General features: G+C 33.1%; 1 protein-coding gene across 1 annotated transcript; it reads left to right on the forward strand.

Annotated features, from left to right (window-relative positions):
- Positions 1 to 5,269: 5,269 nt before the first annotated feature.
- LOC131639831 (oxygen-evolving enhancer protein 1, chloroplastic-like) lies at positions 5,270 to 7,060 on the forward strand. The gene is made up of 2 exons (XM_058910279.1): positions 5,270 to 5,574; positions 6,121 to 7,060. Exons 1-2 carry the CDS (start codon positions 5,344 to 5,346, stop codon positions 6,877 to 6,879), a joined length of 990 nt encoding a protein of 329 aa, XP_058766262.1. The 5' UTR covers positions 5,270 to 5,343; the 3' UTR covers positions 6,880 to 7,060.
- Positions 7,061 to 13,066: the final 6,006 nt, after the last annotated feature.

The raw sequence follows: 13,066 nt of genomic DNA on the forward strand, positions 1-13,066 counted from the left end.
CAGAAATTAATGGTTTTATCTTTCACTACACAAATAGAGATGAATCATGAATCATTATCTTCAAAAAAGGGGGAAAATAAGAAATAAATCAATTAAACATTGAGGAGACATTGTGTTTGAATTTTTTTAAAAAGATTCCCTCTCTTTCTCTTTACCTACACTATTTCCCCATATGATAATCAAAAGAACAATTAATTAGATAGCAAAGCATTAAAAATAGAATTAGAAAAAAAATTATCTCTCCTCCCTACCACTAACTTAAAAAGATTGTATTATTAATATTATTATTATTATTATTATTATTATTATTATTATTATTATTATTATTATTATTATTATTATTATTATTTATGTGCTTTATTATTGTTGATCAACATCATTGAAAATATTAATATTGATAAAAATCTTAACAAATAATTTATAAAATGTTTATAGTAGCAAATTTTTTAATTGGAAATATCCATATTTCCAAAAAAAAAATGCACCTATTCTATAATGAAAATGAAAGAAAAAAATGCATACCAGTGTAGATTTGACTTGCAAGAGACAATGTAGATTTGACTTGCACGATACATCACAATATACTATGACCTATTCTATAATTTATTATAGGGTTTAATATACTATGCCCCCTGCCATTAGGGCGAGATTCGGTTTTGCCCCCCTGAAGTTTTTTTTTTTTAATCCGCCCCTTATAAAACCAAAACATCAATTTTACCACACCCTATTACCACATATGCTGACTGTGTAGTTGACTAAGGCATAAGTGACATTTTTTTTAATGCTGACTGGGTAATAAATAGACATGTGGCATATTTTAATTAGAAACAAATTAAAAAAACAGCTTATTTACATATGTTATTTCATATAGTTAATCAAAACAGTATATAATTAACAAGAACTTATATAACAATCAATTATGTCATATTTCAAAGTGCACCTTCCAGCTACATCATTGGAAGAAATCCCACCGTCTTTCTTCACTGAGACATCTATTGAAGCTACCCTTACATCACGAAACGAATTTGAACTATGAGAAGAACCATAACATGTTGAATCCAAATTTTCAGCAGAAACACCACCTTCAAAACCCTTTTGAAAATGGCCCAAAACATGTTGAATCCTCTCGGGTTATGCGTGATTTGCCGAGAGGTATCAATATCTATTGCTAAATCTTATACTGTCAACATATGAAGTTGTTGAAGAAGATGAAGTGAGGTAATCGTGATTTGAATTGTTCTCTCTGAGATATTGATGTTCATACATTCACTAAATCATACCAGCCCTGCACATTTCAACTTCCAGCAATTGGCAGCAACCTGTAAACAATTACACATTCAGATTCCATACAGCAACAAAAAAACAGAGCTTCAAACTTATATAAAGAAGCTATCTCCCTAAGATGCAGCTTCACGCCATTTCCCCCCTCCTTCCTTCATTCAAACCATCATCTTCTTCAATCCCTGAATTCTTCAGAACCATTTCTCACCACCACCTTCTATCTCCATCTTCACCATTCATTTCTAGAGTCAGCACCATTTCCACCCTTTCACCATTTTCTTCATTTTTCTCGATTCATTCTTCACCATCTCTCCTTTCAACCTCCCATTCTCTTCTTCTTCACCCCTCACACCTTCAATCTTCTCCACCCAATCACCATAACCTTCCTCTTCATCCTTCAATTTGAGAGACAAAAACAGAACAAATCTTCAACAGAAATTGCAAGAAGAAATTGGTAACAGAATTGAAATTGAAGAGGGATCGTAACAAACACTTCAATTACGTTCATCTCTCTCGATTTCAATCCTTCCTTTTCTTCAATGAAACTCTAAAAAAAAAACTCCGCAGAGACATTCATCGATCTCTATCCTTCATTCTCCGATCGAAGCTTCCATTTTCGTTCATCTTCAATTCGGCGCCAGAAACGTAAGCAGCTTTAACATCTCCGCCGAAACCACAACAACGTTCGTCATCATCATCACCACACTCCAATCTGTAAACGCCAACCACGATTCAGAAACGAAATGAGATATGAGAGGATGAGGTGAGAAGAGTGAAGACCGGAGCGGTTTTGTTGCGGTGTTCGTCCGTCTTCGCCGAGGAAAGAGCAATCGTCGTCGTTAATTTGCGGGAGAGAGCTGAGAAGTCACCAACACGTTTGAACCCTAATCCCTTTTGCCACATCATCCAAAGTCAAAGTCCAGTCAGCAAATGTGGTAAAAGGGTTTGGTAAATCCAGGTTTTGGGTTTTATAAGGGGCGTTTGCTAAAAAAAAACATTCAAGGGGGTCAAACCGAAACTCGCTATATTGGCAAGGGGGTGAAGTATATTAAACCCTTTATTATATATTATATTAAATGGTTTTTATAGTATGATATGATAAACTATTATATATAATATTTTAATCTGATATAATATTTAAGTTACGATTTTAAGTTAAGAGAATACAATGCAATAATAAAATCTTATATATAATATTTTAACATGATATGATAACATCCAGTAAAATTTATATTTTCTTATTGAAACATATTTTAATCGTTATCAATTTAGACTTGTTTTATTATAATGATGATGACAATAATATTAATAATAATTATAATAATAATGATAAAATACATTAAATTAAAATAAATAATAGAATTTTTTTCAATCTCAATATTTTAAAAAATTACAAAAATAGTCACATTACTTCATAATTATAAAATTTAAAAAATATATAACAAATTTCAGAAAAGAAGAGAGAACAACTAATAAAAATAAAAAAAAGTGAAAATAATGCTAAGAAAATGTCCATCTTATTTAACCTTTTTCGTTTTCTTATTAGTAATCTGAAAAAACAAAACAAATGAAAAAGATGTTAAAAAGATTTTAAAAAAAAAAGTGGCATGAATATCAAAAATAGAAAAAAGAAGATCTATACTTTATGGAAGAAATAGATAAGAGATTTCCTTTGAAATTACCATTGATGCTTATATTTCCTACCACTACATAAACATCATATCATTGTCATGTTGATGTGGCCTTTTTTTACTTGAATTTGAACTTGTACACATATTTCAACCCCTTTTCAAATTGATACATCGACTATGTAAATACAAAAGAAGTAATTATTATTCAGTCTAAATAAAGCATAAATAAAATATCAAGAACAAATAACAATCAATCTTAAAAATAGAAACAAAATTGCACATGAATTTTTTTAAAAATTTGAAGTTAGTACTTTTAGATAGATTATTATAATTACCAAATTGAGTATTAATGTGTATTTTCAGAAAATATAAATAATTTATTTTCATATTATTAGATGCTCGTCTCATTCACTATGTGGTGACTCACATTATCTTTCCTAGAAAATTCTATCTTGTGCAAGTCTCTAAAATCGATGTTGTTTTGACTTTGTTACTTGCTAACAAGGGTGAAATCAAGGGTGAAATAAATTGAGCTTGTGGGGTTATATATCACATGCATGATTACCATATGATAACCTGATAACGAAAGTTCTAGAAAACATTTGTTTTAATCTTGAAGAGAAAAAGTCGATAGGTAACTCAACAATGATAAGGAAGCATGTTTTAGGTTATATGTGGATGACAATCAACAATGGAGTTTTAGTGTCCAAAGCGAGGAAAAGGAGAAGTTCTCGGAATCAACAAGCTCCAGTTCAGTAACAAGTGCCCTAGCAAGGAGGACCTTCAAATTTGGAGGATTTAAATTATGAGATCCCTCGAACTACAACGATTGAATCTCTCATCAACACCATCATAAAAGAAAAATGTGCTCACACTAGAAGCGTAAATCAGAAAAATGGCAAAATTGATTACATGGCTCACAAGCTTGTTGAAATTGGAGTGCCCTTGTATATTGGGTTGTTTAGTAACGATGATGAAAACACTGAGTAGACTTTGTTTGCTGTACTCCTTTGTATGCTTCTTTGTTTTTTCTTCTATCATTTTAGGTAGTTCCCTTTTGTATCTCTTTGCTTGTTATAATGAATGATGGGTTTGCTTGCTTTAATCAAACCTTTTCCCCTTCAATTTAATATCAAGTTGTTATATTTCCTAAAAATCTACCATGTCCTATGTGCTTTGTGCTGGTTATCTATTTTTCTCTTATGTCTTTTTGATTATGTCAAATGGGAAGAAGTATACTCTTAGGAGGAGTTTAGTATATTCTTTATATGTGAGTGGGAGTTTAATTACTCCAAATCTTTACCCGTTGTTTTCTTTGTTTACCACCTCTTTGAAATATGCGATGTTATCATAAAAAATTGGAGAAATGTAGATCTATGTGTTTGTAGTTATAATCATTTGTTGGTTTTGATGATGAAAACTGTTTAAGCATCTTTCAAGATGAGAAATCCATAAGTCAAACAACTTTTGGATGTTGAGAGTTATTTTTGTCAGGGAGAGTTAAGTTCAATTGTCAAGTAAAGCATCTGATGATGACACCTGATCAAGAAAATATATCATACCTCATTAGTCAGACAATTTAAAAATTCAATTGAAGTGCTACTCAAGGTGTTGCATCAAGCAGAGTAACTTGAAGTTTGAATGAGAGAAAACGTGAAAGCTCACCTAATCCTACGCTTAGCATCTTAGAGTGATAAGTTAAAATGTAAAAGGTTAAGAATAAATCTTAAAGTGTTGAGGCAAATCACACATAGATAAAGTCCTTAAAACTTCTCAAATCAATTGATAAAACACATGAAAATGCTTTTATACACATATTTAATATTTAATTGATTACTAACTTGAATAATTAATTAAAAATTCTTTTACACTTGAAAAATAGATTTTTCTCATTTATTCTCATGCACTTAAAAAAAACAAAATTGATTGTATTTTTCTTAATGCAAAAAGTTTACTTAGAGAAAATCATGTCACTTAATAAATAAAGATAAATAACTTGTTAATATGTTTCAATGTTTCAACTATATTAAATTCTGATGATCTGTACATGAGGTGGTATTATAAATTTCCTATAGTGCTTCTTTCTACTTAAATATATTATTGTAAAGTGTTACTAATTGTCTAATTCCATGTTTCCCCCTAGTTTATAAATGTAACATTTAATAAGTGTGTTTGGAAACTGTGGTGAGAATCCAATCACCACAAATTTGACAGACAGTATCTCTATCCGAATCCACAACCTTGCCACATGGCATCCAACAAAACAATTAACATTACCTTAAACCATCCAATGAGACATCACCTTATCCTATCCAAAATCTTACTCACACCATAGCCACCAAATAATTGCAACCTTCACATTCTCAACCAACACAAAAACTCTTGAAAACTAGTTAGTTTGTGGAGAACACAGAAATAGTTAACAGGAGCCATGGCAGCCTCACTTCAAGCAGCTGCAACTCTCATGCAACCTACAAAATTGCGTGGCAACACTTTGCAGCTTAAGTCTAACCAATCTGTTTCTAAGGCCTTTGGTTTGGAACACTATGGAGCTAAGGTTACTTGTTCCCTTCAGTCTGATTTCAAGGAGTTGGCTAACAAGTGTGTTGAAGCTTCTAAGATTGCAGGATTTGCTCTTGCCACTTCTGCTCTTGTTGTCTCTGTATGTTGCTATACCTCTATTCTTTTTCTTCATGTTTTTTTCTTCCAATTGCATGCATATTGAATAGTTAACTTTATGGTTCCACTACTACACTATCCTACTAACTTTATGAACTAAGTGTTGCTGATTTTATCTAGTTTTGAACTCTTAGATTAGTTGTGATGAATGATATGTTGGCTTGAAGTAGTTACTACAAATTAATATGTTTAAGGATATCAATTAGACAATAGCAAGTTGCTATATAAAGCAAAATAAAGACTAAACTTGAAAGGACCTTACTTGAATTCACCTTGGATCCTCTCTGTCTCACCAACCAAACGTCAGATATTGGATTCCAAAGACTAAGAGTGTTATACTTTTAGCTGTTGGATAAATCCATCTGATGTTTGATTGCAGACACGTGAGAGGATCCAAGTCCATTTGAATGAGATAGTAATTTATGCAAGGATCAACCATGTAAAAATCAAAGATAACTGCTTGTTCAATTATATTATATAAATAATTTTCATTGTTGATGACTAAGAATAAGAACATAAATGAATTCAGGGAGCAAGTGCAGAAGGTGCTCCAAAGAGGCTAACTTTCGACGAAATCCAAAGCAAAACATACTTGGAAGTCAAGGGAACAGGAACTGCAAACCAGTGTCCAACCATTGATGGAGGAGTAGACTCATTCGCCTTCAAGGCAGGAAAGTACAATGCCAAGAAATTCTGCCTTGAACCAACTTCATTCACAGTAAAATCAGAAGGCGTAACCAAAAACACCCCGCTCGCCTTCCAAAACACCAAGCTCATGACACGTTTAACCTACACGCTCGACGAGATTGAAGGACCTTTCGAGGTGTCATCAGACGGGACTGTCAAGTTCGAGGAGAAAGACGGAATTGATTACGCTGCAGTCACTGTTCAGCTTCCTGGAGGCGAGCGTGTCCCGTTCCTTTTCACCATCAAGCAGTTGGTAGCATCAGGGAAACCTGATAGCTTCAGCGGTGAGTATTTGGTGCCATCATACAGAGGAAGTTCTTTCTTGGACCCAAAGGGAAGAGGTGCATCGACCGGTTATGACAACGCGGTTGCATTGCCAGCTGGTGGAAGAGGTGATGAAGAAGAACTTGGAAAGGAAAACAACAAGAGTGCTGCATCATCAAAAGGGAAAATCACATTGAGTGTTACTCAGACTAAGCCTGAGACTGGTGAGATTATTGGTGTGTTTGAGAGTATTCAGCCATCTGATACTGATTTGGGAGCAAAAGCTCCCAAGGATGTTAAGATCCAAGGTGTTTGGTATGCTCAGCTTGAATCATAGATAGCTTCTTTGTTATGGTTTGTTTTGTTGTAAACTTCAAGATATTGATGCATTATCCTTTGACTAAACAATTTCCAAGAGCTGAGAGGATTATCATGTTTATATATTATATCGATGTTCAATTACAATATGCTTATAATGTCGAGCTTAATTGAATTTCTATGGTATTTTGTTGTTGAAATGTCTTTGTTACTCATTCAAAGGTGAATTCATGGTTTCTTTTTTTATTATAGTTTTGCCATACCAAAACAGAAAATGTAACACTCCAGCACCCTGAAAATTTGCAGGGCACCATAATCCTTCTAGTTCTTACTAACCTTCTTATAATGTTACAGAAATAAGTTTTTTTCTCTCTCTCTGCGAATATATAGGGTCTATTTGATGACTAAAATAAGATGTGATAGAAATAGTCATATAATGTGGAACTGGAATAGGAAACGAGATAGGAATGAGATCTTTTGATGCTGGATGAATGCTTTTGAAATGGCGGAGCAGGGTGGACTTACAAAGTTAATATTTATTTCGACGATCAAATTAGTGAAGTATTTAAAGAATAGAGTGAGAGTGAAAAAGGGTTACATATGATAGGCTCGTGTGAAGCTTATATAGGTGAGCGGTTAAAATCACTCACGCAATGAGTGAGTCATTGTTTAATTTACTCAGACGGTGAGAGATAGGTTAGATGTTGGGATTGCATGCTTCGTGCTTGGCGGAGGTGTCAGCTATTCCCCACTTGTAGATTTTGGTTTTTTGTTAGATCGAGAGTTCACCGGAAATGCTTCGATAACTAATATTCTCGCTATCGTCTCATAGAAACCGTGTTAATTCATGGTAAAGCTAAATGCTTAGTTTTGTTTCTTATTCACTACATATATCAGGAATTTATTATATATATTATATTAATATTTAATACTGTCTTCCAAAACCAAATCCACATCACATTAATTTTGCCATGTCAAAAAAAATCCTAGGTGTCATTCTAATTTTAACAGTGTTTCTTCTATTTTTACATGCATCTAATACATTTACATGCATCTAATACATTTCAATATTTCATTATTTATGAAACTATTGTGATTTTATACTTTATTGTATGTTAATTGTTCATTAATCATAAAAAAAGGTTACAATTGTTACCAATAATAGGCTTCTGTTTCCCATTATCACCATTCCTCATTGAAACAAATGACTACTCCATCATTTAAGATATTTGCTCTCACTGAGTTTTTAAATTTTTCATTGCTATTAACATGTATTTGATTTGTTTTATGTTATGTTCAATAGGATGTTTTTATTATCTTTCAGACGATTAGATTGCTTATGATATATCTATTGGTTCCATCAAACTCGATCAAAATAATACAATGCAACCATTGATGCAAAGTTGGGCTAACCTTTTAAATGAAGATACCTTTCACAAGAAAGCTAAATGAAGATGCAAATAAGCATTTGCAGAGATTTTTTACTATAAGCACTACTTTGAAGATTGAGGGGCATTATGAAGAAGCAAAGAAATTAAGAATGTTTCCGTTCACACTTTCTGAAGATGCGGAAGAGTGGTGTTACTCATTACCTGCAGAGAGTATTACTACTTAGGAAGAGACAAAGAAGACTTTTCTGAATGAATACTTTCATGCTTCTGTTTATATTCGCAAAAGATATGATATTGTGAATTTTAAGCAGAAAGAAGGAGAATCGTTAGGTGATGCATATAAGAGGTTCAAAAGGTTGTTGGTAGCTTGTCCCACTCACAACATGGATCAAACTGAACAGATGCAGGTGTTTGTAAATGGCCTCAGAATAAAGACAAAGCAAATTATTGATACAACTGTCAGTGGCTCATCCAACTTTACAATAGCCACTGGTATGAAGATCATTGAAGCCATTGCTTCAAATGAACATTTGGAATTATATGACCGAAGTGTAAGTTAACCCGAGGGAGTGATTGACTGGAAAACAAATAGTAAAGTTGGAAGATCAAAATGCTTTAGAGGTTGAAAGCAGACTCAAGGGTATGAATTTGGGTACTCAAACCGTAGCCAAAGTCCGACCTTCTCAGACTGTCAACTGTGAGATTTGTAGTTGGCCTCACCACGCAAAGTATTTTCTGGCAACCCCGAAACAAATTAAAGAAATAAACTTTTTGAAGCAGAACAAACTGTACTCGATGGAAAAATCATCCAAATATTTCCTGGAAGGATCAGAAAGGGAATGTTTAACAACAGGGTTAAGGTCAATATCAGAATCAATATCAACAACAACAGCAACAACAACATACTCCACAGAAAGCTAATTGGGAAGTAGCTATATAAAAAATGGTTGCGCAAAGTTTTCAATTCCAAGAATAAACAAGAAGAAATCACTAGAACACCATAACTTCAATCTATAATTTGGAAGTCCAAGTGGGACAGATAGCACAACAATTATCTTTGCAGGCACAAGACACCTTTCTAAGCTCTACAGTGATAAATCCAAAAAATCATGAGAATGTTAATGCCGTCACAATAAGAAGTCGGAAGGTGTCAAAATATGAAGATGATAAAGCAACAAAGGCTGATTTTTTATTAGAGGTAGATCTGGAAGTGAGAGAAAATAAGAAAAAGTCGGATGAAGTTATATTTCCCGTGAAGCCAACTGAAGAAAAAATTAAAAAGGAGGCTAAATTGGTGATTAAGCTTCCGTATCCTCCCATAGTGACAAAGAAGGATCCAAAAGAGAAATACTTTGAGAATATTGTCACACTGTTCAAAAAGTTAGAGATCAATATGTCGTTCTTTGAGGCACTCGAGCAAATGCGCATGTACCAGAAATTCATGAAGGAGGTAAAATAAAAAATGAAACTAACGAAAGATGGAGCGGTAACTGGTGATGAGAAAGTGTGTGAAATATCACTAGATAGGAGAATCCCAATCAAGCAGAAAGATCCTAGACCGGTTGTAATACCTTACACAATAAAAGACAGAGCTTTCAAGAAGGTTCTAAATAATTCCGGTGCTACTGTGAGCTTAATGCCATTATCTATCTTCCAAAAGAGTGGTATTGGAAAAGTGAGAGAGATAGGGAGAAATTTTAAATTTGATTATCACACCATAAAGAAGTCATATGAGTGACTGAAGATGTACTGGTAGAAATTGACAAATCTAACTTTCCAGTTGATTTTGAGATCATGGACATGCTGAAAGATGAAGAGACCCCTATCATACTTGTGTCGAGTCTCTCTTCCTTCTGAATCCCTGAGTTTGTCTGTATATTCTCTGATGTTGTTTGTGTCTGAGTGGGAGGTGAGGAGGACGCGTGAGTTAAAAGTTTATGGTGGAAGTATTTTGCGTGATGAGGTTGTTTGGAAGGTGAGTTCAGCAGAGGTTTTGAGGGAATGAGTGGAGAAGCGTGGTAAGGTTTTGAGGTTTGTTATGCAGGTTATTTGAGATGGATTCTCACTAGTATGGTATGCGGCTGCAAGATTTGTTTGAAAGTGGGTTGAGGGTGGATTTGTGGTGTGATATCGGGTTATATTGAGGTCTGAGCAAAATTTTTGCTCGAGTAAGAGTATAATTCATTTTTTGGAAGTGTGTGAATGAGTTTTGGCAAAGGTTTCACTGTGTAATTTTGTGTGTTTGAGCAGAGTTTCAGGGTAGGATTTCAGGTGTACTTTACTGAGTGTGAAGGAAGAGAAAAGTTGTGTTCATATGGGAAAGGTAGAGTGGGGGTAGGATGGAAAATTGAAAGGGTGAAGAGAGAATTAAAGTGATTGGATTGAATAAGGTTAAATCAACTCTGTCATGAGGAATAATCTTCCTCTAGATTTCGGGACTGTTTCGTGTTGGTAAATACCTATACTCAAAGGGAACATTCTTCGTTCTGTTATGTTTCTACCAAAACTTCTCGCTCTTCCAATTTTATGGATCCTTCCCTTTGTTCGCGCATAGGTAGGATTCAAAAGTATTAAACTTTGGCCCACTTTAAGCGCGAGCCTCATGAATATGTTGTTTGATTGGAGTCTCTTACTCTTGATGAGATTGATATGAAGTGAAATCTTAACACCTTTTACAGGTCTGTAGGTTACGAGGATGGGTTTGGTCCTTGTGAGATGAAGCCTTCAATACTCGTACTCTTGTGGGTAGTCGAAAGAAAAGAGAATTTCGATGAGGATCGAACCATCCCCTCGTAAGACACTATGTTTTTTTAATGCGTGTGCTTGATGCTTGCAGATAAAATAGATTCTCTAAAGAAGGTCTACGATATTCTTAAGGAGTGAGAGACTCAAAGTGCCACTATCACTCCTCTGACTCACCTCCGGCTCGAGTCCTTCCTTTGCTTCAATTCATACTAGCGTTCCTTCTACTAGTGAAGTTTCCATGATCTCCTTTGGTATAGGAAAAAATCTTCTAATATTAAAGAACGGACTCAATCCCTTTTTGCTGCCTAAAAAGGGACCGGGAACAGAAACAAAGTCCTCCTTTAAAAATTATTATCAAAATTTTCCTTTGTATTTAATATTTAAATATGGTTCATAAATGAAATTGTTAATATTTTATTGCCATTATGAAATAAAGAGCTGTGAATTTGATGTGTTTTAATTGTTTAGTATATTATTATCAAGGGAAAGTTTTAGTTGTTTATTAAAATCATATATAGACAATAGAATTGTTTAGCTAATAAATTTTTCTTTAATCAATTAAATTTCAAGTTGAAAGAATGAAGAATAATCAGAATCATACATTCATCAATAGAAACAACAATTGTGTTTTATGTAGCAGGTAAAATGAATATTGAATAATTTTTACATGAAATGGAATCAAATATTCATCAATATAAACAATTGTTTTGTAACAGGTAAAGAGAGATACTTAACAATAATTACATGAATGGAAATATTGAACAATTTTTATGTGAATGGAAACATTAAAAAAAAATTTACTTGAAGGGGAATTAAATATTCATCCATACAACATGCAAAGGGAGTTCAACAATTTTTACATGAATGGAAAGGTTGAACCATTTCACATGAAGGAGAAATCAAATATTCACCAATATAAACAATGGTTATGTAAAATAAAGGGAGATATTCAATGGTATTTACATGAATAGAAACAACCATATTGGTCTCTAAACACATTCAACATGAAACTTGGATCATCATGCATTTCTTCCCTTTTCAGCCTTTCCACAATACTCTAAAATAAAAGAGAATATATGCTTTCTGAATTTCAGTTCCACTTTAAGATACACTAGAAACATCATATTGTTAGAAAATTAATAGTTCTATAAAATTCTACAAATAACTATTTTTAAATAGAAAAATCAATAAATAAAAAAAAAGTTCAAGCATAACCATACTACATCAAAACTCCCCAAACTTTACGAACTGATTCCAAACTCCAAAGTTCCATCCTATCTAAAGCTATTCATTTAATTGAGCTCCACAAAAAAGAAAATTGTCCTTATTAATATTATTACTTTTCCAGTTTCACATAAAAACAAATATTATCCTTATAAATATTACTCATTTTTAGACTCAATTGAATTGATGACATTTACTAACTTACATTTATATACTCTTACATTTATATACTCAAATTTATCTTTTCATTCTTCAAATTTTTATTTGTTTGTTGTTACTCTTCCTCTAACTTAATTTTGTTTTTTCTGTTAATTTTTCAAATTATTTTCTCTTAAAGAAACCATGGTATAATATTTTTTTTTATCTTTAGTACCCTCTCTTTAGTATTTAGAGTTTAACATTTTTTTCCGGAGAATAGCTTTAAACTTTATTCACCAAAAATGATAAGTACAAACCGATCGCTAGGATTCAGGTCTCCAAATTAAACCAAGTCTAAGCATACTATCTCATATGTATACTTAGTTTCTTATACATACAACAACAAATCAAAATACTATTAATAATTCTATCAGAAATTGTATCCTCAAACTGTTTTTGGGAGAAGATATAATCATTCCGTACCTTCCACAATTCATAAATCCTCTCCGCCACGACAATCTTTAGGACTTGTCTCTTCCATCCCTTCTTCCTTGTTTCCATAATAAGCCATTCCATTTCTAAAGTCCAGCCCAACGGACTCCTCACAATACCAATCCGGTTTAAAATACGCTGCCAAATAACTTTGAACCAATGACATTCAAAAAATAAATGTTCAATCGACTCAATGTTATCGCAAAAATAGCACCT

The sequence above is a fragment of the Vicia villosa genome, linkage group LG1 (assembly GCF_029867415.1).
Source record: "Vicia villosa cultivar HV-30 ecotype Madison, WI linkage group LG1, Vvil1.0, whole genome shotgun sequence".
Classification (NCBI taxonomy): Eukaryota; Viridiplantae; Streptophyta; class Magnoliopsida; order Fabales; family Fabaceae; genus Vicia; species Vicia villosa.

Excerpts from the sequence above, each read along its gene's own strand:
- LOC131639831 (XM_058910279.1), top strand. The coding sequence starts at position 5,344 with ATGGCAGCCTCACTTCAAGCAGCTGCAACTCTCATGCAACCTACAAAA. Across the intron at positions 5,575-6,120 it reads CTTCTGCTCTTGTTGTCTCT|GGAGCAAGTGCAGAAGGTGC; the intron begins GTATGTTGCTAT and ends AAATGAATTCAG.